At 37.4% G+C, this 27,450-nt stretch overlaps 1 protein-coding gene across 2 annotated transcripts in view; it reads right to left on the minus strand.

Moving 5' to 3' along the window:
* The window catches only part of SEC22A (SEC22 vesicle trafficking protein homolog A (S. cerevisiae)), a 72,963-nt gene that overhangs the window by 17,448 nt on the left and 28,065 nt on the right, over positions 1 to 27,450 (minus strand). For both annotated transcript variants that reach the window (XM_011971555.1, XM_011971556.1), the window contains one exon: positions 8,443 to 8,558. In XM_011971555.1, coding sequence (XP_011826945.1) covers positions 8,443 to 8,558 — 116 coding nt within the window. The remainder of the gene's footprint in view (positions 1 to 8,442; positions 8,559 to 27,450) is intronic.

The raw sequence follows: 27,450 nt of genomic DNA on the forward strand, positions 1-27,450 counted from the left end.
GGAGAAAGGCAGAGGAGGGGAAGAAGAGGGCAGAGGTAAGGAGTTCCAATACAAATCTTTATGAATGTCACTATTCACCTTTAGGGGATACTAGAGTACCAATGCATTGCTCTGAAAAGAAATAAAGTAAAATTTCTTTTAAAGATAAGGATGGGGCCAGGGGCAGTGGCTCATACTATAATCTTAGCACTTTGGGAGGCCAAGATGGGAGAACTGTTTGAGGCCAGGAGTTTAAGACCAACCTGGCCAACATAACGAGACCCTGTCTCTTTAAGAAAAAGATGAGGATGAAGGTAAACAAAAGCCTCATATAGTAGCCACACAATGTATTAGGAGGATACTATTAAAATGTTTATAATAATTAGGGAACATTTACTTTTTAATATTAAGTGAAAAAAAGGACATAATGGATATATGTGCCTATATGAAAATTTGGGGATAATTTTTATTTTATTCTTTATACATTTCACCCAATTCTTTTTAATGTTATTTTTATTTATTTATAACTTTTTTATTTTCTTTCTCCATTTTTTAATGTTATTTAATCTTTATTATCTTCTATTTCACGGCACTGTCTCGTATGATCCCCTAATTCTTTAACAATGAATTAGCATATAATCAGAAAAAATACTTTTATTTCTTTTGAATGAAAGTACACACATCTTAGCATAGATATGTCACTAAATAAATGAAAAAGTTCTGTTAAGTATTAGCAGGGACATAATTTCTTTTCTTTTTTTTTGAGATGGAGTCTTGCTCTGTCGCCCAGGCTGGAGTGCAATGGCGTGATCTTCGGCTCACTACAACCTCCGCCTCCCGGGTTCAAGCAATTCTCCTGGCTCAGCCTCCCAAGTAACTGGGATTACAGGCCCCTGCCACCGCGCCCAGTTAATTTTTATATTTTTAGTAGAGATGGGGTTTCACCATATTGGCCAGGCTGGTCTCTTGGCCAGGCTGGTCTCGAACTCCTGACCTCGCGATCCACCTGCCTCGGCCTCCCAAAGTGCTGGGATTACAAGCGTGAGCCACCGTGCCTGGCCAGCAGGGACATAATTTCTTTAAAAGGTATTAACAAGTCTATAGGAAAGAAGATAAGAAATAAAAGCAAGTTGATGACTTCTGCTTTGTAGAAGCTTTTACAAACAATTTTAGAATCAGAGAAATCTTAGACTGCCTGTCCTAAGACCTAAGAAATGGTCCCTGGGCTTATGTAGTCTAAAACCTTCATTTTGCAGAATTGCAAGATGAGATACAAGAAGGTAAAATAACCCATGTAGGGTCACAAAGTTAGCTACTGGCAGATGGGACCCAGGTATTTTAACTTCCAGGCCAGAATTTCTACTGAGATATCAGAAGATTCCATTTATTTTCTAATGTGCCATATGCAAATTACTTTCAGTTTGATATTAGCCTAATTAATGTAATCATTTCAAGGTTGATCCTTAAAGAAATACATGTAATATAAGCCAAGTTTATGCCTTCATAAGGTATCAATTCACAAGAAACTTATTACCATCTCTAAACTCAGCAAAGTTAGGAAGTGAAAATACTCTAATTTATATATTACTGTGGACACCAAAATAAACTTATGAACTTAAAAAAACTATACCCATCCTAAGCCTCCCCAGTCTAAACTTAGATACTAAGAAGAACTTCAGTGCTACATATTTGAATAAATCCCTTGCTATCACCCTATGAGGCAGTTAATAATCTGGAAGAAACAAACTTGTGCTGAATCTTCAAACACCATTAATAACATATAAGAATGCTGATTCATGTGGGTCCTCAAATTTAAATGAGCCTCAAGATACTAGAGATAAACGTAGCAGCCATTTCTAGCATTCGAAAAGAGTGTTTAGAATTCATGGCTTTAAAAAAGTAAGCTTTAATGTCTATATATTACTCACACTCAGGAAATACATGACATATTTTCAGTCAGAGCTAAAATTATAATTCCCAAATAAGTCCTTTGCTCTTAAATCAAGTATCAGAGAAGCAGTAAGCCCACTCAATCTGGGGTACTGCCCTTCCCCCTCTCCTATCACCATTGTGATATGAGTAACACCACTGTAGGTAACTTCAAAATAGATAAAACTTTAAGTCCTGTGTCCTGGGATTTACACTCAAGTCTTCAGAGCAGACCACCTCAGAAAGTTCTACCTTTATTAACCAAAAATTATCTAGAGTGACATTTGAGATTATTCCTAATGAAAATGTAATGATCAACCAGAAAGAAGGCTAAGAGTATGTCTTAAGACTAATGGCTTTAGTGAAGATAAAAAGGATCTTTTATCCAATATAAGTTGTGAACAATGATAAAACAGACTTCAATAAGGGAAAATTAAAAGTAAGAGACCTCTGGTTCCCAATTTTGTATGTATTTTCTTTCAGGTTAAGTCGGGCTAAGGATGTACTTGGAAAATTACTCTAGTTTGCACTCCTGAACCTATCTGGTTTAAAGCTCTTAAGTTTATCATTGTATCCATTTACATTCTGACATTTCATTTTCTCCTTTTGTTCACTTATCATCCATTCCATCTTTTAGGAGACAGAATCTTTACAAGGCAGATAATTCTAACACTAATATAGTGCTCCTTCATTTATCTTCACAGTGGGAAAAGGAAAGGAAAAATATTTCCAAGCACCCGTCACTTACCACAACATCGTACTCAATGCAGATATAAAGTCTTCAATAACTGGAACAATGGGAGTTTCTACTTTTGGTCAAGTGGATTTGCAAGGTACTGATTTTCATTTAGGTGAGAGGATCAGAATTTGCTGGAAAATCTTTTAAAACTACCTATGAGTGACAAACTACTTGTGGACTACATTATCCCCAACTTTGTATTCTGTTGTTTCCTTGCTCCTCTGAGAATCACTCTCAGGAACCTCAACTACTAAATGAGCGTACGTGGAATACTTCAGGTGGGTTATGGCTGAACAGATTTTAAATGCTAAGGGAACACAGAGGCGGGTACCAATGCCCTCATTTTCCAGATAGCTAAGAATCCCATATGAACCAATTCACTGTTCCCTGAATCAGCTAAGTAAGAAATGTTGGAGTAATTTAGTCTAAGACAAAAGAAAAGATTCTGTATCCACCATCAGAAACATACAAGCCTATACACAGAGTTCCCAAATTATAAATGATCTACTAATAAAGACCACTCTAACCTTTTCCCCATTCATAATTTATACCCCATGCTTCTTTCACACTCCACCACCATAGTTGTGACGAACTGTTTTAAATAAACAACAACAACAACAAAAATCTCTTTAAGTTTCTAGGGAAACTGAAATCTAACATGGGGCAGGAAGAAGTTGCAATGCTCTGCAAAATGTTCAGGCTCCCCCACAAACATATTTACCTTTACTTTGCTTGAAATGTTTGTTGCTTAAAAATCTACTAATTAAGTTAACAAAAGTTGTCTTTTTTTTCTGCTTACATAACAGGTGCTAATAAATATTATTTAAAATGTGAGTGAAATATTCATGATTCAAAAATTAAAAATAATATATAAAAGATACATATAAATATATACCAGCAAAAGTTTCATTCCCACCAATTTTCCATCTGTCCAGTTCCCAACATGTTCATTAGTCTCTTATCTTTCTAGAGTTTCTTTATGCAAATTAAAATATATTGTTGTTCCACCAAGCTATCCTAGGTGAGGAGACTTGGGCTGAGCTGGCAGGGACTGGTGGGTGCTAGGCCAGAGGACCTGGTATGGCTGTCTCTCACTGGCTTTCTCAAAATGGCCATTGTTCTGAGAGGGCATAAATTTGTACATGTAACCTTGAAACATGAATTCCTGATTTCAGGCTCCATTATGGCGGGGACTCTAATATCCTCACCTGGCCTGTGTGCAGGGGAAGGCTCAGTCCCTCCACAGGAAAAGAAGGCCCAATCTACTGCTTCCTAAGAATGGGCTGGGCACAACAGGTTCTACTGTAACTGCCAAGTGAAGCAACACCTAACTAAAGAATATCAAAGCCCAGAGTGAGAACATTCCTCCCTTTCCAGTTTTCCTCCAATTTCTTCTTTTTTTCTTTTTTATTGAGACAGAGTCTCACTTTGTCGTCAGGCTGAGTGCAGTGGCGTGATCTCAGCTCACTGTAACTTTGCCTTCCATGTTCAAGCAATTCTCCTGCCTCAGCCTCCCAAACAGCTGGGACTATAGGCGCGCGCCACCAGACCCAGCTAATTTTTGTATTTTTAGTAGAGATGGGGTTTCACCATGTTGGGCAGGATGGTCTAAATCTCTTGACCTCGTGATCCACCTGCCTCAGCCTCCCAAAGTGCTGGGATTATAGGTGTGAGCAACCGCGCCCGGCCCCTCCAACTTCTTATTATGGAGAAAGTCTATGTTTTAATGATGGATTTTTAAAATAGACTTTTTAAGAGCAGTTTTAGGTCTACAGAAAATTAAGCAGAGAGTTCCACATATTTTTCTTCTCTCCTCTGCCCCTGATTTCTGACAAAGAGCTCCTAAAACCCTTGTAAATAAAGATGCTAGGAGATTCTTGTTTCCATATCTGATCTTTTTTGTTTTGTTCCATTTGGTCATTGACCCTGGTTTTGACACAGGGTCCTTTGTAATTTCTTGAGTGATAAGAGCATGTGAGGCTGGACAAGGTGGCTCACACCTGTAATTCCAGCACTTTGGGAGGTCAAGGCGGGTGGATCACTGGAGGTCAGGAGTTCGAGACTAGCCTGACCAACATGGTGACACCCCATCTCTACTAAAAATACAAAATCAGCTGGGTGTGGTGCTGCACATCTGTAATCCCAGTTACTCAGGAGGCTGAGGCAGGAGAATCGCTTGAACCTGGGAGGCAGAGGCTGCAGTGAGCCGAGATCGTGCCATTGCCCTCCAGCCTGGGCAATAGGACGAGACTCTATCTTCATTCATTCATTCATTCATTCATTCATATATATATAAAAAACAGCATCTGACACAGAACTCCTAAATCCCTTGGAGTTTCCCAGGTAATAAGAGCATCTTTTATTCTAATCAGGTAATATTTGGTGGGATCCTAGATGGGGGCTGGTTACCACAAAGACCAAACCATGATTAGAAGCTAATAACTTTAAGTCCTACCCCCACTCTCCGGGGAGGGGAGAGAAACTAGAGATTGAATTAAAAATCAATCATGCCGACATGAAGAACCCTATATAAAAATCCCTAAAAGATGGTGTTCACAGAACTTCTGGGTGGGTGCCATGTGCCAGGAAGGTGACAAGCCCCAACTCCATGAGGATAGAAGTTCCTGTGCTCAGGACTCTTTCAGACCTTCCCCTATGTACCTCTTTATGGCTATTCACCTTTATTCTTTGTAATTTCCTTCATAATAAACCAGTAAGCATATTTCCCTGAGTTCTGTGAACCACTCTAGTAGATTATTGAATCCAAGGAGGGGGTTGTGGGAACTTCCAATTGGTGACAACCTGAACTTGCAACTAGCATTTGAGGTGGGAGCATTCTCGTGGGACTGAACTCTTCACCGGTGATGTCTGGGTTAACTCCAGGCAGATAGTGTTAAAAGTGATGTGAATTAAGGGACATCTAGCTGGTACTGGGGAATTTGTTGATGTGAGAAAACCTCCCACACATCTCGTGTCAAAAATGAAGTTCTGGAACTATTGAGAATCGTGAGAGTACAGAAGCAAACAGTCTGTTTTTCCCTATACACCAGGTGCTTGCTTTTCCACATGAACTTTAGAATCACTGTTAATATCCATAAAATAACTTGTTGAAATTTTGATTGGGATTGTACTGAATCTACAGACCAAGTTGGGAAGAAACGACACCTAAACAATATTGAGTCTCCCTGTTTATAAACATGGAACATCTCTCCATTTATTTAGATCTTCTTTATTTGATCAGAGTGTTACCATTTTCCTCATAAAGATCTTGTACATACATTGTTAGATTTATTCTGAAGTGTCTCTTTTTGTTTGGTGTCACTATACATGGTATTGTATTTTTAATTTCAAATTTTAATTCTTTGTAGGTATATAGGAAAGCAATTGAGTTTTGTCTATTAACTTCATATCCTGCAGTCTTGCTATAATTACTTATTAATTCCAGGCTTTTGCTATTGTTGTTGATTTGGGGCATATTCTACATAGAAAAAGAATCAACAATATTATACATAGTCACGTCATCTGTGAACAAAGACAGCTTTATTTTTCCCTTCCTAATCTGTATCTTTTATTTCCTATTCTTATCTTATTGCATCAACTAGAACTTCCAGTATGACGTTGGACAGAGTGGTAAGTAGGGACATCCTTGCCCTGTTCCTAGTCTTAGGGGGAAGCATCAGTTTCTCACCATTAAAGATGACGTTAGCTGTAGGTTCTTTCAATAGATGTTGTTTACCAAATTGAGGATGTTTCCCTCTATTCCTAGTTTGCTCCAAGATTTTATGATGTATGGGGTTTGGATTCTGTCAAATGCTTTTTCTGTACCTACTGATATGATCATGTGATTTTTCTTGTTTAGCCTGTTGATGTGATGGATTAATTGGCTTCTAATAGTGACTAGCCCTGCATACCTGGGATAAATTCTACTTGGTTGTGGTGTTATTTTTGCACATTGTTGGATACAATTTGATAGTATTTTGTTGAGGATTTTCTATCTATATTCATGGTCTGTAAAGTCGTCTTTTAAAAATGTATAATAGGCTGAGAAATCTCAGAGCTGTCAGTCAGTTACACTTAAGTGGTAATTAATCAGATTATTGTTCTTCCGAAACCTAAAACTCTATCAATTGCAATGAGCCAGAGACATTACTGATCAGAGGGAAGACAAGGAACAATTAAGAAACAAGGTAGGCTTTAGCCCGTTGCAGTATCTCAAAAGCAAAAAGCTGTAATTTATACTACTTTCCTCAGTTTTTAAGTTTTAAATCAGAGGAGAAAAAAAGAAATCAGCCCAAGAAGAGGAGGGATATAAGATCTGAGTGGCTGAAATAAATTATTGTTCCCTTAAACTGGTTTTGTGAAATACAATAGCCTTGTCTGAATTTTAACTTAAAGGTAATGCAGTCTAAGCCCCAGGTTCCATAACTTGTATACTGTTTTATAAGTCAAAGATAGTGAGGCTCTGCGGTGGTCAATATTTTCTCTACCCAAGCCCAAGCCTGCTTCACCAACAACTCTTCACACCCCTATACTACTGTTATTTCTACTATGTTGAGTACAAAAAAAAAAGAAAAAAGAAAAAAAAAAGTATCTTATTTATAAGCTTTTTCTATCAGCAATCTCCAAATTGCCTTTCTTTCTTCTTTTTGTTAGGTAATCTAAACAGCTGAAAACCGAACTCCTTCTGCTGGAATAAATCTGATCTGGCATGTGGATAAGAAATAGGCCAAGGGAAGGCAGCTGGCTGTTCTGTGCCTAAAAGGGGAGAGGAGCTTTAACCTGCAGGCAAAGGGTGTTTGGAAGAGGAATTAGGAAGTCATAACATATCCTTTAGGAACAGCTCTGCTGCTGGAACCTGTGATGTCATCTGCTGTTGGCTTTACATGGCTAAACAGATGCAGAAAGATACCCTCTGAGGGTTCCCCAAAGTAACAGCAATTTAAAAACAGAATATAAAGTATGTTGAGTGGATTTTTACAAATGGTATTCTGTACTTAATGCTGACCAACAAAAGAGGACTGATTTATAATGTGGGAGTGTCAAGAGTTCTTCAGAGAAAGTGAATAGAAGAAATACAGGAAAGGAAAGCTGTGCAGTGTCAAATGTGCTAACCTTGAAGAAAATTTCAAAAAGTTTACAAAAAGTGTAAGAGAAAAAATTAGCATATTCTGATAGCTATAGTTTCTGAAAAGAACTCCACTTGAAAATGAAATAGCTAGAAATAGCTGAATAAATTTGTGGTTTTCCAGGAAGCTCAAGTTTTAAGAAGCCACTAACAAAAAAAGAAAAAGGAGCAGATGAACTAAGTAGGGAATACGCAGAAGTGGAACAAACACAGCCCACGTGTGCCCTCTTCATTCTTCCACTGCTGTCTGTCTGGTCAGATCTTTCCAGGGCCCGCTCAACTCTCCTCCACAAAACCTTCCTTCTCCAATCCTGATTATACTGACCTCTCCCGCTTCCCAACTCTGTGTATTTGGCAATTACTTCCTTGCCTCCCCAGTTCAACTTTCAGTTATGAGACTGCAAGGCCTATGTCACACACATCTTGGGGTCCCCAGAGTGCCTATAGTGCCTCCTAAAGAGCAGATGATAAATAAACATGTGATGATGGAATCAAAGAAGCCAACCAGTGCTTTTAGAAGAAAGGAGGCTAAAGCAGCTATAAAAAAAAAAAACACAGATTTTGAGCTTGCACTGTAAATTATACTAATACCCAATCCAATTCAAATCAATTATGTAACAAGTAGAATGAACAGGCGCAGTCACCTGAAATTGCAAAAATAGCACAGTACCTGCAGGAGACTTTCTATAGCATGAAAGCCTCGAATTAAATTCAGAGCTCCACATAAAAGACTAAGGATAAATCCTACAATCCCTGACAGAGTTGCTGGTTCCAGTCGCTGGTGAGCTGGAAAATAAAATAAATAGTTAGAAATGAACACCAATACCTCACAAATTAACTTAGGTAAAACAGAAATTCACTGCTCAACTTAAATGGGTCAAACAGATACTTCATAGAATTATTTAACAACATATATTCACAATTAAATACTGTTATAAAATGAAAAATGCTTGACAACATAAAAGCTTCATTTCCCTGAAAAATTAACTTTTCTCTTTTTTTTTCTTTTTTGAGACAGGGTCACGATCACAGCCCCTTACAAGCCTCAAACTCCAGGGCTCAAGTGACCCTCGTGCCTCAGATTCCCGACTCTCTACGATTACAGGCATGTGCCACTGTGCCTGGCTAATTTTTTCTTTCTTTTTTATTATTATACTTTAAGTTCTAGGTTACATGTGCACAACGTGCAGGTTTGTTACATATGTATACATGTGCCATGTTGGTGTGCTGCACCCATTAACTCGTCATTTACATTAGGTATATCTCCTAATGCTATCCCTCCCCACTCTCCCCTCCCCACAATAGGACCCGGTGTGTGATGTTCCCCTTCCTGTGTCCAAGTGATCTCATTGTTCAATTTCCACCTATGAGTCAGAACATGCGGTATTTGGTTTTCTGTTCTTGTGATAGTTTGCTGAGAATGATGGTTTCCAGCTGCATCCATGTCCCTACAAAGGACACAAATTCATCCTTTTTTATGACTGCATAGTATTCCATGGTGTATATGTGCCACATTTTCTTAATCCAGTCTGTCACTGATGGACATTTGGGTTGGTTCCAAGTCTTTGCTACTGTGAATAGTGCCGCAATAAACATACGTGTGCATGTGTCTTTCTTTTTGTAGAGACAGGGCCTCACTATGTTGTCCAGGCTGGTCTTCAACTCCCAGCCTCAGGTGATCCTCTGGCCTTGGCCTCCCAAAGTGCTGGTATTACAGGCATGAGACATTGCATCTGGCCTTTCTCTACATTTTTAACAAAGACATGTAACTTGCATTTGGGATAGACAGTGCTAAGGAATGCTCACAACTGGCAGCAAATCATTTAGAAAAAACTTACTGCATAAATATGTCTACTATTTGCAAGTAGGTGCAAGTATTTGTAAAGGTGACTTTGCTTGGAAATTCATCGAATAATCCTACTTTTGCTGAAAATGCTTAGGAAACATTTTTAAGTACAAACATAGCTTACTTTTAAACAAAACTTTCCCTTATCTGGGTTCTAGGGCTATATCACTGGATATGTGTGAAAGCTCATATATAATCAGCAATCTGAACTCCAAAACAGAATAGTCTTATAGCTATAAAGTTCCTGGTCCTCTGAATAACACTGGAAGGTAAAAATGATAAAACACCAGCTGAAGAAGTGACCATTTTATTTTCACAAATACATTCCCTTATCTTCCAGGGCTTTAGCAGCATAAGAGTTATACAATAGCTTCCCTTCATCATCATCTTACGCTTAATAGAATTAACAACAGGGTCTACATGAAAACACAAAACTAAATACATAATCATCTAGACCTCAAACAGGAGACAGAGGGAAAGAGAAGACAAAAGAATCACATTTAGAGTATTTTATTTAAATCACTGAAGTGTAAACGCCCTAACAATTAAGTTAATGAGGTGGAATATTAATATAAGGGCGGGCTTAAATCTCTGCAACTTATATTCAGCCATTACAGCAGAACATCTTCCCTAAACGGTTACAAAAACACAAGAATCCACATATCACAAAAAAGTATTTATTCCCCTAGTTCAGCAGAAAGTGCTTAAATAACATTTCCTTAAACTTCTTTGGTGCCCAAGCTGCCTGCTCTCAATTTCCTTGAGATTTTACTATGACAATAGAAAATTAAATGTCTCTATTCAACATTGCTTCCAAGTATCAGTAAAGAAAAAAAAAAAATTTCACAATTTAAAAATCTATCTAATTGGTCTATACATTAATTATGTTTTGCAGCCTCCCTCCCCACCCCTTTTCAGTAGTGAGTAAGGGAGAACTGGCCTGTACTAAAAAAGGAAATTCTTAATATAGGTCTCAAGAATAAAACCACCTGGCAACTGAATAGGTTACATAAATCACACCCCAAAGTATATAAAACAAGTTTACCTTACCAAAAACCTCAAATAATATTCTGTATTATAACTAAAAAAACCTTAGCTTTTTAAGTCAAGTAAGGTGTAGCCATTATTCAATGGAAAAATATTACCATTTTAGTGTATTGATGAATACCTATTTAAGAAATAAAAAATACATATATGTAAATTAAATATTTCTTAACTCTTAGCCTCAGAACACTCTTTATAATGATAGTATACCACTTATAAATTATTTCAAAATGACCAAAAATATTTAAAGGCATAAAAGCCTTTAAAAAGCATAAGCCTCCTTTAACAAGAAGACAGTACACCTTTGATGAAGGACAGGCTGGCGTTGTGCCAAATCACTGTGGGGAAGAAATTCTAGAGATTCCCCCACTTCCACCCCCACCCACTTCCCAGGTTCTGTGGCTTGTACCTTGAGAAGTTATCAAGAGAATACTTCATCTGCCCACAATATAAGAAGGTGACACTCCTTAAGAATAATTTCTCATTTTAACAAACTGAACTAGATATTAACCACATTTTAATGTATTAGCTATTTATGCTATTTTTTTTTTACTTCAGTAAAACAGATTTTAGATCCACTATTATCCAAAAATGCTTAATTTGGCACTATTCTAGGTACTATAATATTTGGTGTACAGTATTTGTAACAGTAACAAATGAGAGCCAGTGTAGAAAAACAATAATTTTGCTGAATCCAAAGCAGTGTCACCTGGTCAGTTTTTGTTTTGTTTTGCTTTTGTTATTATTGCCTTCTGCTACAATGTCTTTTCTTTAGTCTTCTTGAACCCAAGGATGGCATATTGATAACAAAATTCAATGTTTCTGAAAATGTACCAATGGTTTATGGAGACTCTGCAAAAGTTCCTAAAGAAGTAAGAATAAATCCCTTGGAAACAAAGGGCTATTGGTTTTCAGTAAATTAATATATTTATTCGGTAAATACTTTCTGGCCTGGTTCTGTGTCAGATGCTATGCTTTAGAAGATACAAAAATTGAATTACATGTTCCGTCCTCAAGGCACTTCTAGTCTTTTATAAAAGAGATAAAACAGATAAGTATATGAAGGTAATAAGCATTCTAAGCTAAAAGAGGCAAGGAATGATGAAGTTGAAAGATAAAGGGGAGGGTGGTGACTAGAACCAGGAAAGATCTTTGAAGATAGATAAAATGTAGTCAGGTACAAAGGAGAAGAAATGCATTCCATGTAGAGAAAAGAACGTGAATGTGATGGAGATGGAAATGGGAGAAACAAATAACAAAAGCATCAACTACTACTACTACTACTACCAACAGTGACTGCTCTCAACACTATATACTTGGTCTCACTTTATCCTTCCAACAACCCAATGCAGTAGGCACTATAATTATCCTGCTCCCCTTCCCCAGAATAGGAAAGGTTTAGGGACGTTAAATAATTTGCTCAAGGGCACAAAGTAAGTACATGAACTGGATTTAGATGCTTCTGGAATTCATGTTCTCAGCCATTCTGCTATAGGGCATTGCTAGTGGTTTGGTTTGGTTCAAAGCGATGTTTGTGAAAAGTGGGGAGAAATAAGGTCAGAAAGGGAGGTGGACACAAATTGATAGATAGTATACAATTCTAGGCTAAGAATTATGGAAAATTAGACAATGCGGAACCACTGAAGAACAAGAGTCTCATATGATGAAGGTTATACTTAAAGAATATTAATCTATTAATGGGTTGTAAAGAGATCAAAAGTAAGGGAGGGAGAAATAATATTTTTCTGAGTACCTTCTCACTAACCACACATTGTCCCATTTACCCTTCAGAACTGCATACTTCATTGATGAGGTAGAAATGACTAACTTCTCTGTGACTGAACTGGAATGACTAATTTTTCTGTGCCTAAACTTTCTCATCTGTAAAGTAAGATTAAATAAGTTTCTATAAGTCAGACAGCCAGAAGGACCATCTTCACAATTAGCACTTAGGTCTATCTGACTGCAGAGCCCATGCTCTTTCTACAATTCTACATTAGGAAGTTTGTGGGAGAGTCACTGCAAAAGACTGACTGAAATCAGGGCCTGAATCAGAATAGTCACAGTAGAAATGGGAATCTGAGTGCTTGGGAGTTCATTAAATAATAAAGCTAAAATTAAATAATAAAAAAAAAGAAATGGGGAAAAATAAATGAGATGTCATGGAGTTTAAAATTGTTAGACTTGGCAACTAATTAGATGTGGCAAACAGAAGGGGAAAAAATTCAAAGAAATGTTGAGGTTTTACCTCTAGGTGATCGGAAAGATGAGGGTACTTAGCAACAGATCCACAGGAAGAAACTTAAGTTCGATAAAAAATGGGGACATTTTAAACATCATATTTGAGGTGATGGTGGGCCATGTTTAACAAGCAACTGAAGAATGGAATAGCAGTAGAGTTGGAAAAGCAGAAGAGGTGTGCAGCTGAAGGGAAAGGTTTAAATAAGGATCAAGGAAAGAAGCAGGCCAAGGGAAATCCTTGGTAAACATTGTCAGAAGGGATGGAAGAAGAGTCAGGCAAGGTAGATGCAGGAGAATCAAGAGAAACCTAGGAAGGAGAGACCATCAAGAAGAAACACATGGCTAACAGTGGCTATAGATAGGCCACAAAAATCTGACCTTAAGGTAAAAAGTATTAGACTTACTGACCAGGAGATGCTAGTTAATTCTCCTTAAAAAAAAAAAAAAAAATCAGAAAAGTGGTTGCGGGCTTTTTAGAGCTCACAAATAAGTGACAACATGCAATGTTTGTCTTTCTGTGCCTGGCTTATTTCACTTAAAGATTTCCAGTTCCCTCTATGCTGTTGCAAATGACTGGATCTCATCTTTTTTACGGCTGAATAGTACTCCATTGTATACATGAACCACATTTTCCTTACCAAATTCAGATTGCAAGAGACTGAACAACTGGTGATGTTAAGAGGTGGAAGCATTAAGTGAATACTACTGAAGTTAAAGGAGAGAAAAACAGGATGAAAGCTTAACAGAGATAACAGGATTGAGAAAATAATTCTTTTTTCTCCTACAATGTCAGAGGGAGGGAGGCAGACTTGAATACATACATAGGTGGAATGAAAGAATTTAGTGAAGATGAAATAGAAGAATCAAGAAAAAGGAAAAATAATTGATGAAGCAAAGCCCCAGAATAGTCCTAAGAGGATTCAAAGAGACAGTACCTTTAGAAATCTCAAAGATGCCCAAAATGCCTAGGGAAACAGTCTGTGGAAGGTAAGAGAGAAATTTCAGGTCAGTTCCATCTCAATGAGCCTAATTTATTACTGAAGTATGACCGAATGAGACTAACAGTCTGGCACAAAAACACACTATTCTTTTCATCAGTGAAGCCCTTCTTTATCATCACCATCTATAAAAATCATGCATATCCTTCAAGGCTCCAAGATCTGAAAGTGTCTTTCTTCTTACCTCTTTTGGAGCATGTATCACATTCTACTATGTGTTTTACTTATTGGATTGTATTTCCCTTTCCCATTCTGAGTACGGTTAATGTGTTTACTATATTTCTAAAAAGTGCCTCCACAAAATTTAGCATAATACTTTAGAGAAAAAAATGATAAATACCTGTTGGATTATGAGGGGTGGGGGGGTGTGTGTGTGTGTAAGAAAGAGAGATTAGTAAATCTATTTGGCTTGTGGGCACTAGCCAAAACAGCAGCATTTTCAGGCAACTGACAAATTATCTAGAAAATGATAAAAGAGATTAAAAATATACAAGTGTCAGAGAAACTGACAGAAGTGTTTCTATCAGTTTAAACCCTAAATTTAGGGTTTTATGAAGTTTTTTAAAGCACAACATAAAAGTAAAAAGACTAACAACACTAAATATTGGTGAAGATGTGGAGTAATCAAAATGCTTATAAATTGCTTTTTGGGAATAAAATGGTACAACTACTTCAGAAAACTGGCAGTTTCTTAGAGTTAAACAGGCAACCTTTTGACCTATCAATTCCACTCCTAATATTTACTCAAAGGAAATGAAAATACATGTCAACAAAAGGATGAATGTTCATAGTAGCTTTATGTACAATAATAAAAACTGAAGTTTACGTCCATCAGCAAGAGAATAAACAAACAAATTGTGGTACATTCATACAACGGAATACTGCTCAGGAATAAAAAGGAACAAATTACTGAGATAGGCAACATGTATGTTTAACATTTTGCTGTGCAAAAGAAGCTGAACACAATGGTCACATAATGCAGTCTTTTTTTATATAAAGTTCTAGAACAAAATAAAGTTCCAGTGGAAAAAAATAAAAACAGTGGTTGTCTAGAGGATGGTGGAAATGGACTGAAAAGGGACACAAAGAAACTTTATGGGGGAGATGGAAATGTCCTATATTGTGATAAGGGCGTTTATTAATCATGTCTTTTTATTCTGTATTTTTGAGGCTTTGACCTCTTGGGCCTTGCTAGCCCTGGAAGAACTGCCTCTCCCAGGGATAGCTAATTCCTAGGGATGGCAAACAACTCGCCTGAGTCCACCTTTCATATGCATTCCAATCAATCCAGACTCACGCTACCAACCAACTCTTCTACAAGGCTCCCATCACACCCAGGGCCATTTCCCTATCCCGATCATCCCAGGGCCAGGTATCAGACAATTAGAGATAGAACCTATGCCCCAGAGTCCATTGAAATGATTCAAACTAGCCAATCTTAAAACCTCCTTACCCTGCCTCACCCATTCCTTACCACCAAAGCCACAATAAAAGTTCTTGCCCACATTTTCCTCCTGACCCACATCGGTACATCCTTGTGTGCTCCCTTCTCTAGGGATCAGTGAGTATAACAAACTATCTTTTTTATGATAGTCATCTCTTCCTCACCATACCTGAGTAATAATGAAACATATACTTTAAAACGGGGTGGACATAGCAAAGATTTGTGTATTTTAATATATGTAAATCTCCCTTAAGAAAAAAATGTAGAAATAAATTACTGAGTGGATGAGTGGGGAGTAGGTAGAAGTACAGATGAAAAAAGAATGGCAAAATGTTGATATAGTTGGTATAGTTGGGTACATGAGAGTTAATCATACCATTCTGTTTATTTATACTATTCTGTTTACTTTGAAATTTTCCATAATAAGCAGTTTTAAAAGAAGTAAAAGCAGAACACAGTACCCTTCATTTCACATTTTAAAACCATGAACAACATCTGTAGACTTCAGAACATGATAAGTATGGCAAGATAAAAACACTCATGCCAGAGGATCAAAAGACCGGAAAGAGAAAAAAGTTAAGAAATACAAAAAAGATATTGAGAGTAAGGTACTGTAACAGAGGGAGGAAAAGCCTGAAAAATGATGTTTATCAAGTAACTATTAACCAGATTCTAAAATAAACTGAATAGTTTTATTTAGAAGTTCCAAAACATAAACATATATTTTAACTTGGGGACTATAAAAAATATTATGTAGGCTTGGTCTGAATTAAAAGTAAATTTAAAGTTATATTAAAAAAAGTTCTAGGCTGGGCGCGGTGGTGAACGCCTGCAATCCTAGCACTTTGGGAGGCCAAGGTTGGCAGATCATGAGGTCAGGAGTTAGAGACCAGATGTGGCCAACATGGTGAAACCCTGTCTCTACTAAAAATACAAAAATTAGCCAGTCATGGTGGCATGCTCCTGTAATCCCAGCTACTCGGGAGGCTGAGGCAGAAGAATTGCTTGAACCTGGGAGGTGGAGGCTGCAGCGGGCCGAGATTGCGCCACTGCACTCAAGCCTGCTGGGCGACAGAGCAAGACTCCCATCTCAAAAATAAAACTAAAGTTAAGTTCTACTTGTGAGTCTCTTTCAAAACTTTTTTTTGAGACAAGGTCTCACTCTGTCACCCAGGCTGGAGTATAGTGGCTTGATCAAGGCTCTCTGCAGCCTCAACCTCTCAGGCTCAAGCAATCCTCCTGCCTCAGCCTTTCTAGTAGCTGGGACTACAGTCACGTGCCACCACGCCTAGCTAATCTTTTAATTTTTTGTAGAAACAGGGTCTTGCTTTGTTATCCAGGCTGGTCTCAAACTCTTAAGCTCAAGCCATCCTCCCACCCTGACTTCCTCAAGTGCTGGGATTACAGGCATGAACCGCTGCACCTGGCCCCTCTTCCTTAAAACAGTAACAAATACCAGACTCTCCCCATTTTCCAAGTGTCTAACGTTTGGTGATCCAGGATGTTACTGCGGGTCAGGGTGGGGACTTATGGAAGTCAGGTGATACATGGAGTTTCTAATAGAGTCCACATCCTGGTGAGTCAGGTTGGATCCCCACCCCTAATTTAGGTTATATTCCTGAATCCTTAATGTATATTAATGAACAGATATCTTTTGCAATACTGACTCCCAGACCCATGGAATTAGAGAAGGAAGAGCCAATGGAAGTTTTGGAGCTCCCCCAACCCAAATATCATCAAGGTAATTACAGCGATCAGTGCCACCAACCAAGGCTTAAAAGATATATAGGTAGCAATTCCTATTATATTCCCATTTAACTCTCCAGTATGTCTCCCAAATGGATGTGTCTTGGAGGATGACAGTAGACTATTGTAGGTTTCAACTGCATGTGCTTTTCCAAATGCAGTCTTCTTATAGAACAAAACAATTCATTCTCTGATCTGTAGGTACTCATTTGGTAACACATTTTTCTCTATCCTGATAAACAGAGAAAAATCAGAAGCATTGTACTTTTATCTGATAAAGATATCAGTATATTTACCATACTGTCACAAGGTTATGTCAACTCTGTGCCAGAGATTAGCAGACAGCACAGGTTGGCAAACTATGACCCACAGACTAAATTTAGCTCACCACCTATTTTTGTAAATAAAGTTTTATTGCCTCACAGCCTCACTCATTCTTTTATGTAACACCTATGGCTACTTTCATGTGTTATACTAGCAGAGGCCATATGACCAGCAAAACCTAGAGACGGAATGTTTTCGCTGCTAATATCAGGATCAGGAAAAATACACGGATATCTATTCTTGCTACTGCATTCTTTGAGGATATTTTTGTAAAGCACAGAATTCTACATTTGCAGTTATTTTCTTTCATCCTTTCAAAGTTATCATTAAGCTGTCTTCTGGCTTCCATTGTTTCTATCAGATCGTGCGTGCGTGTGTGTGTGTGTGTGTGCATGTGCGCGCGCGCGTTTCTGATGATCTTTGCTCATGTAGTGTAGTCTCTTAAGGTGCTTAATTATCTATGATTGTTTGCTAAACATTTTATTTTCAAAATCTTGTTGTAGACATAATTTGAAGCTTATGACACTATCTTCTTCCAAGGAAGATATTTGATTGCTTCTGCCAGGACCTTTGGAGAATTAGCACAGTGGAATCACCTCACTCCAATTTTAGAGAACAGTATGATTCAAAACTAAGCTCACCCATATTCCTAGGGTGCAAAAAATCTGAGGTCATAAACCAAAGCTGGAGAGATGCTCATAAGGTTCACCATCTTGGCAGACCCTGTTCTGTAATCTGTCAACTGCTCTCTCCAAAATGGGTAAAAGCACCAAAGGAAAAAGTAGCTCTGAACACTGAGCTCATCTCCCTGGGCCTCCATCCTCCTCTGTATCCCACTAATTCTTAGAAATCTTGTTGGATCTCCAGAGATATCAGGAAGATTATATAGGATTAAATTCTATATTAGATGAGACACATATATTCTATAGAATATATACATTTCATTGAGCTTTTCTACATGTACTCAGTGGGACTGGTGATCTGAATTACCCACTCCATCACTACTAGAACTGAAAGTCTTCAAAGTAATAATTGAATTTATTAGTGATTTTAAAAATTGAAATATAATCCATATTCAATAAAATTCATACTTTTAAAATACACAATTCAGGAGTTTTTCATATACTCACAGAGTTGTACAACAATCGTAAATACCTAATTCCATATTTTCATCACCCCCAAAAGAAGCCTTGTACCTATTAGTAGTAGTCACTGCCTATTTCCCTCCATTCCTCTAGCTCCTGTCAATCATTAATCTACTTCCTGTCTCTCCGGATTTGCCTATTCTGGACATTTCATATAAAGAAAATGATTAATATGTGACCTTTGTATGACTGACTTCTTTCATTTAGCATAATGTTTTTAAGATTCATAGATGTTGTTTTATATATATCAGTACTTTATTCCCTTTCATGGCTGAATAATAATACACTATATGGATATATAACATTTTATTTATCCACTCATCAGTTGATGGACAGTTGGGTGTCCACACTTTTTGGCTTTGAATAATGCTGCTATTCATGAATTATTTTGCATAATGCTATATTCATACACACATTTTTGTGAGGACATATGTTTGCATTTCTCTGGGGTATAACTAAGAGTAGAATTGCTGGACTATACGGTAACTCTTTTTAACTTTTTGAGGAACTTCCAAACTGTTTTCCAAAGTGATTGCATAATTTTACAACCCCACTGGCAAAGTATAGGGGTTCCAATTTCTCTATATCCTCATCTACGCTTGTTACTATCTATCTTTTTAATTTTAGCTATCCTAATAGGTATGAAGTGGCATCTCCTTGTAACTTTGCTTTGTATTTCCCTAATGACTATGACGTAACAATTTCATGTGTTAATTGTCCAGTTGTACAAATTCTTTACAAAAATGCCTAGTTCAATCCTTTCTCCATTTTTTTTTTTTTTTTTTTGAGACAGAGTCTTGCTCTGTCACCCAGGCTGGAGTGCAGTGGCCGGATCTCAGCTCACTGCAAGCTCCACTTCCTGGGTTTATGCCATTCTCCTGCCTCAGCCTCCCGAGTAGCTAGGACTACAGGCGCCCGCCACCACGTCCGGCTAATTTTTTGTATTTTTAGTAGAGACGGGATTTCACTATGTTAGCCAGGATGGTCTCGATCTCCTGACCTTGTGATCCGCCCATCTCGGCCTCCCAAAGTGCTGGGATTACAGGCTTGAACCACCGCGCCCGGCCCCTTTCTCCATTTTTAAACTGGACTATGTCTTTTTATTGTTTAGTTGTAAGAGGTACTCACATATTTTAGATACTAGTTCCTCATCAGACATATGATTTACAAGTATTTTCTCCCATTCTGTGGGTTGCCTTTTCACTTTCTTAATAGTGTTATTTGAAGAACAATGTTTTCAATTTTGAATTGGGTGAAGTAGTATACACCTGTAATCCAGACTACTCTAGAGGCTGAGGTGGGAGGACTGTTTTGAGCCCACAAGCATGAGACCAGCCTGGGCAACATTGTAAGAACTTATCTCCAAAAAAGTTTTTAGTTTTGATGATGTCCACCTTGCCCATTTTTTTCTTTTGTTTTTTGAGACAAGGTCTGGCTGTTGCCCAGGCTGGACTGCATTGGTGCGACTCAGCTCACTGCAACTTCCACCTCCTAGCCTCAAGCCGTCCTCCGACCTCAGCCTCCTAAGTAGCTGGGACTACAGGCGTGCACCACTATGCCTGGATAATTTTTGTATTTTTTGTAGAGACGAGGTCTCAACATGTTGCCCATGCTGGTCTTGAACTCATGGGCCCAAGTGATCTGCCTGCGTTGGCCTCCCAAAGTGCTGGGATTACAAGTGCGAGCCACTGTGCCTGGTGTATTTTTTCTTTTTTCATTGTGATTTTGGTGTCAAGTCTTAAAAACCTAATACAAGACTATACAAAGATTTATATGTATGTTTTCTCCTAAGAGTTGTATAGTTTTGTTGTTAATTTTAAGGATACATTTTAATTAATCTATTTTTTTTTTAGGTAGGGGTCCAACTTCATTCTTTTGCATGTGGCTACCTAATTGTCCTAGCACCATTTGTCTAAAAGACTATTATTTCACCATTGTCTTGGCATCACTGTCGAAAATTAAATAACCATAATGTGTTTACTTCTGTACTCTCAATTCTACTCCATTGATCTATGTATCTATTCTTAAACTAGAACCACACAGTCATGACAATTGCAGGTTGGTAGTATGTTTGAAAGTGTGAGTCCTCCAACTTTGTACTTTTCCAAGATTTTCCAAGATTATTTTGGCTATGCTCCATCCTTTGCATTTCCATATGAATTCTAAGATCATCTTGTCAATTTCTACAAAAAAAAAGCTGGGATTTTTATAGACAATGTGCTGAATCTCTCTATCAATTTGGGAAGTACAACCGTTTAAACAATACTGTTTTTCAATCCATGAACATGAGACTATTTGTCATTAATTTAGGTCTTGTTTAATTTCTTTCAATGATGTTTTATAGTTTTCAGTATATAGGATTTTCTTAATTTCATTTTCAGATTGTTCATTGCTAGTATATAGAATACCATTGTTTTTTACATTAATCTTGTATCCCACAACCTCACTGAACTCATTTATTAGTTCTCATAGTTTTCAGTGGATTCCTTAGAATGTTCTACATGAAAGATTATGTCATATGTGAATAGAGTTATTTTATTTCTTCCTTTGCAATCTACATGCCTTTTCATTTATTGTCCTTGTCCAATGGCCAGCTGTGGCTTGAACTTCCAGTATAATGTTGAGTAGAAGTAGTGTAAGCAGACATCTTTGTCTTCTCCCTGGATCTTAGGAAAAAGCATCCTGTCTTTCACCATCAAGTATAATGTTAGTTGTGGGTTTTCCATAAGTGACCTTTATCAAGTTGAGGAAGTTCCCTTCTATTCTTTTTTTTTTTTTTTTTTTTTGCCATGAAAGGCTGTTGAATTTTGTCAAATGCTTTCTCTGCATGTATTGAGATAATCACGTGTTTTTTTTATTTCTTATTAATATACTACATTAACTGATTTTTAGATGTTAAAGCAAACTTGCACACCTGGGATAAATCCCACTTGGTCAGGGTGTACAGTCATGCATCCTTAAACAATGGGGATACATTCAGAACAATGTGTCATTATGTGATATTGCTGTGCAAACATCATAGAATGTACTTACACAAACCTAGATAGTACACCCTAATACATACCGAGGCTATATGGTAGAGCCTACTGCTCCTGGGTTACAAACCTGTGCAGCATGTTATTGTAGTGACTACTGTAGACTACTGTAATACAATGGTATTTGTGTATCTCAACATAGAAAAGGTGCAGTAAAAATATGCTATTATAATTTTTTGAAGTCACCACCATATATTCAGTCTATCATTAACAAAATGTTGTTATGTAGCACATAACTATAATTTTTTCTTTTAGAGACAGGGTCTTGCTCTGTCACCCAGGCTGGAGTGCAGTGGTGTCATCATCACTCACTGTAGCCTCAAACTCCTGGGCTCAAGTGATTCTCTCACCTCAGCCTCCTGAGTTGCTAGGACTACACATGCATACCATCAGGCTAATTTTTAAAACTTTTTTGTAGAGATGGGGTCTGCCTATGTTATCCAGGCTGGTCTCAAACTCCTGGGCACAAGTGATCCTCCTGCCTCAGTCTCCCAAAGTGCTGGGATTACAGGCATGAACCACAGTGCCTGTTCTAATTTTTAAAATACATTGCTGGATGGGGTTTGCTTGTATTTTGTTGAGGACTTTTGTGTTTACATTCGTAAGATATGTTGGTCTGCATTTTACTTTCTTTGTGATGACTTTGCCTGGTTTTGGTATTAGGATGATACTGGCGTCACTGAATACGGAAGTATTTTTTGTAGAGACAGTGTTGCACCACATTGCGCAGGCTGGTCTTGAACTCCTGAGCTCAAGCCATCTGCCTGCCTTGGCCTCCCAAAGTGGCGGGATTACAGGTGTGAGCCACAGCACCTGGCCCTTTACTATTTTTTTGGAACTATTTGTAAATAATTGTTTATTAACTTTTCATTAACTGTTTGGTAAAAATTACCAGTAAATGTATCTGGGTCTGGAGTCTTCTTTGTGGGTAGTTTTTATTACTAATTGAATCTTTTTGCTTTTATAGATCTATTCAGATTATCTTCTTGCATCATTACCAGTAGTTTGTGTTTTTCTAGGAATTTGTCCATTTCATCAAAGTTATTGAATTTAATGGGATACACTTGTTTACAGTATTTCTTTACAATCCTTTTTATTTCTAGAAGGTCAGGAGAAATGCCCTCCTTTTCATTTCTTTTTTCTTTTAGACAGAGTCTCACTCTATTGCCCAGGGTGGAGTGCAGTGGTGTGATCTCAGCTCACTGCAACCTCCACCTCCCAGGTTTTAAGCAATTCTCATGCCTCAGCCTCCTGAGCAGCTGGGATTATGGGCATGTGCCACCATGCCCAGCTAATTTTTTGTATTTTTAGGAGAAATGGGGTTTTGCTATGTTGGCCAGACTGGTCTTGAACTCCTGGCCTCAAGTGATGCATCCACCTCAGCCTTCCAAAGCCTTGGGGTTGCAGGCGTGAGCCACTGTGCCTGGCCCCTTCATTTCTAATTTAAGTAATTATTTTCTGGGTCAATCTAGCTAAGGGTTTGTCAGTTTTTTCAAAGAACCAACTTTTGGTTTTGTTGATTTTTCTCTACTGTTTTCCTATCCTCTATTTCATTTGTTTCTGTTCTAATCGTTATTTCTTTCCTTCTGTTTGCTTTAGGTTTAATTTGCTTTTCTTTGTCCATTATCTTTAAGTGGAAAGTTGTCTTCAAATCTATTTTTTTAAACATACGCATTTACAGCTATAAATTTTCCTCTAAATATAGCTTTTGCTACATCTTGTAAATTTTGGTATGCTGAGTCTTCATTTTCATTCATCTCAAAGTACACATTTCCCTTCTGATTTATTCTCTGACCTATTCACTATTTAGGAATGTACTTTCTAATTTCCACGTATTTGTGAGTTTCCCAAATTTCTGTTTTCACTTCTAATTTCATTCTAATGTGGCTGGAGAACATACTTCGTACTATTTCTATCCTTTTAAATTCATGAAGGTTTTGTTTTTCTTTTTGTTTTGTTTAGCTTAGCATAAGGTCTATCCTGGAGAATAGTTCACATGCACTTAAGAACATAAATTCTGTTGTTAAATGGAGTATCCTAATAGATGTCTGTTATGTCTCATTGGCGTATGGTGGTGCAGGTGTTCAAGTTTTGTATTTTCTTATTTTCTGCCTAATTGTTCTATCCATTATTGAAAGTTGTGTATTTAAGTTTTCAACTATTATTGTTCAATTGTCTGTTTCTGTATTCACTTCTGGCAGGTTTTACTTAACGTACTTTGGGGCTCTGTTGTTAAATGCATATACATTTATAGCTCTATCTTAATTGATTCATCCTTTTATCATTATAAAATGTCATGCTTTACCTCTCATAACAATGTCATAAAGTCCATTTTGTCTAATATTATTATTGCTACTCCAGCTCTCTTTTGCTCTTTATGTATTTTTTTTATCCTTTGACTTTCAATCTATTTATATATTTGAATCTAAGGAAGACAGCATATAGTTGCATCTTGCTTTTTAATTTTTACTCCAATCTTACAATCTCCATCTTTTGACTGGATTATTTAATATATTAACACTTTTAAAATCCAGTCACATATAATATTATTATTGATACAGATTTACATCTGCCATTTTTTTCCTTTTGTCTTATCCATCTGATGCTTTTTTTGGCTCTATCCTTCCTTCACTGTTTTTTTTTTTTCTAATTTGCATTAAGTGAATATTTAGTAGTACGGTATTTTACTTCAGTAATTTTTTACTACTTTTTATTTGCTTTGTGGTTGCTCTAAGCTTACCATGTACATCTTAAACTGTAAGAATTTATACTAAATTCTAATGAGCCACAGAAACATTACTCCTATATAGCTGTATTCCCTTTATCTCCTTTTTGTGGTATTGCTGTTATACATATCAATAAACATCACAAACTCCAAAATACATTGTTATAAATTATAACTTTATAGAATTTTATGTCTTCTAAAAATGCTAACAAAGGATAGTAATTATATATTTATAGCTCTTGTTAATATTTATCTTATCTTTCTGGCTTTCTTCATTAGTTCCTGTTGATTTGAATTACCATCTGGAGTAATCTCTTTAGCCCAGTACAACTTAACTACCGCCCATGTCCTTTTTGCTGTATTGGAAAATATATTACATTTCTATATGTTATAGGCCTAAATGATATTATATATGCACTGTTTTACATGATCACTTTTTAAATCAGTTAAGAGTAGAGAGTAGAAGAAAAATGTATTAATGTATTTTTACGCATCAGAGTCTTGCTCTATTGCCCAGGCTGGAGGGCAGCCTAGCTCACTGCAATCTCAAACTCCTGGGCTCATGGGATCTTCCCACTTTGGCCTCCCAAAGTACTAGGATTACAGGCATGAGCCACCACACCTGGCCTTTACTGTCTTTTCAAATTACTTAATTACCCTTATCCTTGTTCTTTGCTTTTTTTCAAATGGATTCAAATCATTTTCTAGGTTCACTTGCTTTCATCCTAAAGAATTTCCATTATTATTATTATTATTTTATTTTATGTTTTTAAGATGAAGTCTTGCTCTGTTGCCCAGGCTGGAGCACAGTGGTGCAATCTCAGCTCACTGCAACTTCCACCTCCCAGGTTCAAGCAATTCTCCTGCCTCAGCCTCCTGAGTAGCTGGGATTACAGGTGTATGGCACCACGCCCAGTTAATTTTTGTATTTTTAGTATAGACAGGGGTTTCACCATGTTGGCAGGGCTGGTCTCAAACTCCTGACCTTGTGATCTGCCGGCCTCGGCCTCCCAAAGTGCTGGGATTACAGGCATAAGCCACCACGCCCAGCCAAGAATTTCCTCTATTACTTCTTATAAGGTGATTCTGCTAGGAACAAATTGTCTTATCTTTCATTTATCTGTAAATGCCTTTCTTTTGCCTTCATTTCAAAGATAACTTTGCTGGATACAAGATTCTTGGTTACTAGTAGTTTTTATTTTTTTCTTTCAGCACTTTGTATGTCATTCCATTGCCTACTAGTCTCTATTGGTTCTGCTAAGAAGTCAGGTGTTAATCTTATTGAGGTTCACTGTAAGTGATGAGTTTTGGTTTTCTTTTAACTTATATTTTAGGTTCAGGGATAGATGTGTGCGGGTTTGTTATACAGGTAAACTCATTAAGTGACAAGTTCTTCTCTTGCTGATTTCAAGATTTCCTTCTTGTCTTTGGATTTCAGCATTTTACTATGATTCATCTATTTGTGGACCTCCCGTGTGTATCCCATTTGGAGTTCACTGAGCTTCCTGGAAGAGCAGATTAATGTTCTTCAGTAAATCTGGGAACTTTTCAGCCATTATTTCCTCAAATATTTTTTCTGCTTTTTCTCTCCCTTCTTCTTCAGTATCCTGTCACACCTATGGTGGCATGCCCCCTATTTTTCTGAGGTTCTGTTCATTTTTCTTCATTCTTTTTTGTTTTTCGGATTAAATAATCTCTATCTATCTTCAAATTGCTAACTCTTCTGCCAGTTCAAATCTGTTGTTAAGCCCTTCTAATGAATTTTTCATTTTAGTAATTTTACTTAATTCCAGAATTTCCACTTTTTAAAAAATAATTTCTCTTTATTGGTATTGTCTATTTGATGCAACATTATCATACCTCCCCCTTTACTCCTTTAATAGTTTCCTTTAGTTTTTGAATACAATTATAATGGCTACTTTGAAGTCTTTGTTAAATCTGACACCTGACTGCTCTCAGAGGCAGTTTCTGTTACCTACATTCTGTCCCCGTCCCCGGCTCACAGTGTATGGGTCATATTTTCCTGTTTCCTTTTTTTTTTTTTTTTTTTTGAGACGGAGTTTCACTCTCATTGCCCAGGCTAGAGTGCAATGGTGTAATCTCGGCTTACTGCAACCTCCGCCTCCTGGGTTGAAGCAATTCTCCTGCTTCAGCCTCTCCTGTAGCTGGGATTACAGACATGTGCCACCATCCCTGGCTAATTTTTTTTTTTTTCAGTAGAGACGTGTTTCTCCACGTTGGTCAGGCTAGTCTTGAACTTTCAACCCCAGGTGATCCACCCACCTCGGCCTCCCAAACTGCTGGGATTATAGGTGTGAGCCACCATGCTTGGCCACATTTTCCTGTTTCTTTGCATGTCTTATAACTTATTGGAAATTGGACATTTTAGGTAACATATTGTAACAATCTGGGTACTGGCCCACCCCCCCCACCACCCCTGACCAACTGGGCTTGTTATTGTTATCTGCTTGTTTACTAACTGACTGGATTATTTTTATAAAATTTGTTACCCTCTTCTCCCACATTTGTATGTGAAGTGTTGTATTCAGTCCAAATTTAAAGAATATTAACAAACTAAAGCATGTCTAGAGGAAGCTTTTAGGATGGGGAGAACTTGAAATGCCATAAATGAAAAGGCTAAGTTAACTGGAGGTTTGTTTTTTTTTTTCTTTTTTTTTGAGATGGAGTCTCACTCTGTCACCCAGGCTGGAGTACAGTGGTGCGATCTCAGCTCACTGCAACCTCCACCTCCTGGATTCAAGCAATTCTCTGCCTCAGTCTCCCAAGTAACTGGGATTACAGGCACGTGCCACCACGCCCAGCTAATTTTTGTATTTTTAGTAGACAGGGTTTCACCATCTTGACCAGGCTGGTCTTGAACTCCTGACCTCGTGATTCAAAAAGGTACATGTTTGTTACAGCTTAATTGAAAATTTCGCCCTTTGTCAATACACAATGATAAATGTGTTTGTCTCGTATTCTATAGTTGATATTGTCTTGCATTTTTATTTTTTTATTATACTTTAAGTTCTGGAATACATGTGCAGAACATGCAGGTTTGTTACATAGGTATACATGTGCCATGGTGGTTTGCTGCACCCATCAACCCATCATCTACATTAGGTATTTC

The sequence above is a fragment of the Mandrillus leucophaeus genome, unplaced genomic scaffold (assembly GCF_000951045.1).
Source record: "Mandrillus leucophaeus isolate KB7577 unplaced genomic scaffold, Mleu.le_1.0 Scaffold123, whole genome shotgun sequence".
Taxonomy (NCBI): Eukaryota; Metazoa; Chordata; class Mammalia; order Primates; family Cercopithecidae; genus Mandrillus; species Mandrillus leucophaeus.